Raw genomic sequence first — 3,021 nt, 5'->3', positions numbered from 1 at the left:
ATCCTAACCAACACTTCTATATATCCAAGGTATGGTATTTTCTCGCCATTTGCACAAATTATATCTACATTTAAGTCCTGAAGACTTTTTAATTCAGGTTTGTTTTCCATTCCTTGATAGTACTTATAAGACAATGTGCTGATCATGCTACCGGTGTCTATCAGTGCTTTGACTTCATTGTTTTCTATAAAAATCATGTGTTCATTTGTATGTCCTATAAGTCTTTGTCTGATTTCTATATGATCCTTTATCTCAGTTTTGTTGTTACTAGGGCTTTTCGTATTCTGACTGCTCCCATTTCGCCCTTCAATAGAAGCATCAGCTAGTTTAACTTCTCCTTAGAATTACTTGGTTTTGGTGACGAATCTTCTTTCTTTTTCTGCTTGTCACTATCATGTTTTATCCTCGACTTGTCTGTGAGATTTCTTGTCAAAGAACCCTCTAGTTTCATATTGAAGTATTCCTCTGTATTTTCCATACCCTCTATATCGTCCGTATCCTCTGTATTGTCCATTTCCTTTATTTTCATATTTATTTGGTTTGTTAAAGTGTCTGAAGTCTGTTTGTGTTTCTGTTTGATACTTTTCTTTTCTGTATTCCTCAACCTTTCTTTCTAGATCTTCCATTTTCTTCATCATGGTTTGCAACATATCTGTATGTTTATCAGTGTCTTTTGTCGTCTTCTGTTGCTGGAAAACTTTACTTTCTGTGACTTCTCTATTCATTTGTATTTCATGTTCTTCAGCTCTAGCTTTCTTTCTTAGAACCTCAAAAGTATCTGTACTTTCAAAAGAGATTCTCAGGGCATTTTTAATTTCTTTGTTGTAGAGAGACCTCCAAAACTTGTCCTTTAACATTTCATTTCTTTCTTCTGAAGCTAGTTGCTTTTTGGTTGAAACTTTCAATAAGATTTCTTCAAGTCTTAAACCCCAGTCTGCAACCGACTCTTTCTCTCTTTGTGAAGCAGTATAATATTCTGTAAATATCGTCTGTTTGCTTGATGTGTCCCCGAAAATATCTTCAATCTTTTCAATAATCTCTTCACTTGTCGCTGTCGGGTTAATGTTTATCAAAACTTTTCTGGCTTGTCCCTTTAAAGATTTCCTTACTGCTTGTGCTATTAAGTTATCGGGGTAGATATTTGTTGCTATGAGACTTTTTATTTCTGTTTTCCATTCATCCAGTGTAACCTCATTCTTTGGTTTAGGATCTTCCCCAGAAAATGAGCTGATGTCTGGTTTGTGTTGAATCACAGTCTCTTTCTTGTATTCTGGAAGAAGCTTTTGGTGAAACTCTGTCAATAGTACCTCTCTTCTTCTTAGGTCCAATTCCCGTTTCTTTAATTCTTCGTCTTTACTTATCATTTCCTTTTCTATTTCTTCCAGCTTCGTGCACTTGTCCTTTCCTGATTTAATTTGTCTATTTCGTAGGAGTTCTAACTCTTCATATCTCTGTTGTAATATTAATTTGTCTTTCTTTAACCTACGTTCTCTTTCTGTCATTTCCTTTTCCTTTTGTATTAGTCCATCTAACATTTTCGTTTGTTTTTCTAACTCAGTAATGCGTCTCTTCTCTTGTTCTTGTAACTGCTTTTGTTTATCTTCCTCTATCATGATTAGCTTCTGTAGCTCTAACTTTGACTTTTGTATTTGTCTTAATGACATTTGGCTCTCTTCCTTATAAGCTCTGTCTGTTATATAAGCCTTGTTAGACGCTGGTTGACTTTCTATATTATCAACACTTCTATCGAGTTCTCCTCTAACTCTTTCTTCAGTTGGCTTTGACACATATAAATCTTTATCGTGTGTGTTACTTATATTGAACATCCCTCCTTCTACTGTATAACGTTTTGGTGTACCATTATGTCTAACATTCGAATCTATCCTTCTTCCTTGTGTCTGTACAATTTAACGTCAAACATTTCTAAGTCTAATGTTGATTCTCGTCTAGTCATTTCTGATGCTCTAAGTTGTTGCAATCTTTCTTCTAATTTTTCTGTTTCTAAACTAATATCTACATTGCTTTCAGCTCTATCATGAGCACTTATATCTGCAGTTTCCTCATCAGAAGCATATGACCTTGTTTGAAGTATATGTCTATTTTTATATGTTCATCTGTCCTTATTTCATTTATCCTTCTAGGAACATTCACTTCTCTGACGTCGTGTTCTAAATAATCCCTTTTATCTCTGAAACCAAAATTATGGTCTTCGTCTCTATCTATAACACTATCCAAGTGAGCATCTCTTCTTTCTGTCGCCTGTGACTAATTATCTATTCTAGTCTCAGTATTCCGGTCAGCTGCATATGTTCTACTTGAAGTATTACTACCTCTTCTGAGTACTCTATTCTGATCACTAATTGATCTTCTAGGTCCAACATCTGACATATAGCCAATATAACTTCCTTGATTCCTATTCTGTTCTCTAAGAGATTGCAATTCATATTGAAGTTCCTCCATCCTTAGTCTGTTTTCTACTTCCTCTTGTCTAATCTCTCTTTGTCTCATTCTCAAATCCCTTTGTGTAGGAGCTTCAGCCATAACTTATGTTTCTATACTCTATACTTTGATCACTTTGCTGTGAGTTCTTTGCGTTTCAGTGTAACAACACACTTTTCAAGGTTTATATTGCTTTCCAACTCTTGACTCGTATATAGATATCACTTCACTTCCCTGCTATTTACACTGCTATACACTTCAATCTCTTCTGCTTGTACAATTGCGCTACCTTTCACTTTGCTATTCACCGTTTACTATAATTATTCTTTGCACTTATTTTAACTTTGCAGCTCTTTTAACTTTTACTATAACTTTCCCTTTCCTTCTACTTCAATTGCACTAATTTCTTACTTTGCTTCTCTTTTCCGTGCAGCTCCTTTAACTTTTACTATAACTTTCCCTTTCCTTCTACTTCAATTATACTAATTTCTTACTTTGCTTCTCCTTTCCTTACACTAACGTTCACTGTACTTTTCTTTTAATTGCATTAAGTTTCACTTTGCTTCTTTAAATGCACTTTCA

General features: G+C 34.6%; 1 protein-coding gene across 1 annotated transcript; it reads right to left on the bottom strand.

The window, feature by feature from the left end:
• Positions 1-392: 392 nt before the first annotated feature.
• LOC123530585 (golgin subfamily A member 6-like protein 6) lies at positions 393-1,826 on the bottom strand. Its single transcript, XM_045311362.1, has one exon. The coding sequence runs from the start codon at positions 1,824-1,826 to the stop codon at positions 393-395; it is 1,434 nt and encodes a 477-aa protein (XP_045167297.1).
• Between the last annotated feature and the right edge of the window lie 1,195 nt (positions 1,827-3,021).

Source organism: Mercenaria mercenaria, chromosome 13, assembly GCF_021730395.1.
Source record: "Mercenaria mercenaria strain notata chromosome 13, MADL_Memer_1, whole genome shotgun sequence".
Taxonomy (NCBI): domain Eukaryota; kingdom Metazoa; phylum Mollusca; class Bivalvia; order Venerida; family Veneridae; genus Mercenaria; species Mercenaria mercenaria.
This window is presented reverse-complemented; position numbering and strand designations above follow the sequence as displayed.

Excerpts from the sequence above, each read along its gene's own strand:
- LOC123530585 (XM_045311362.1), bottom strand. The coding sequence starts at position 1,826 with ATGTTCAATATAAGTAACACACACGATAAAGATTTATATGTGTCAAAG.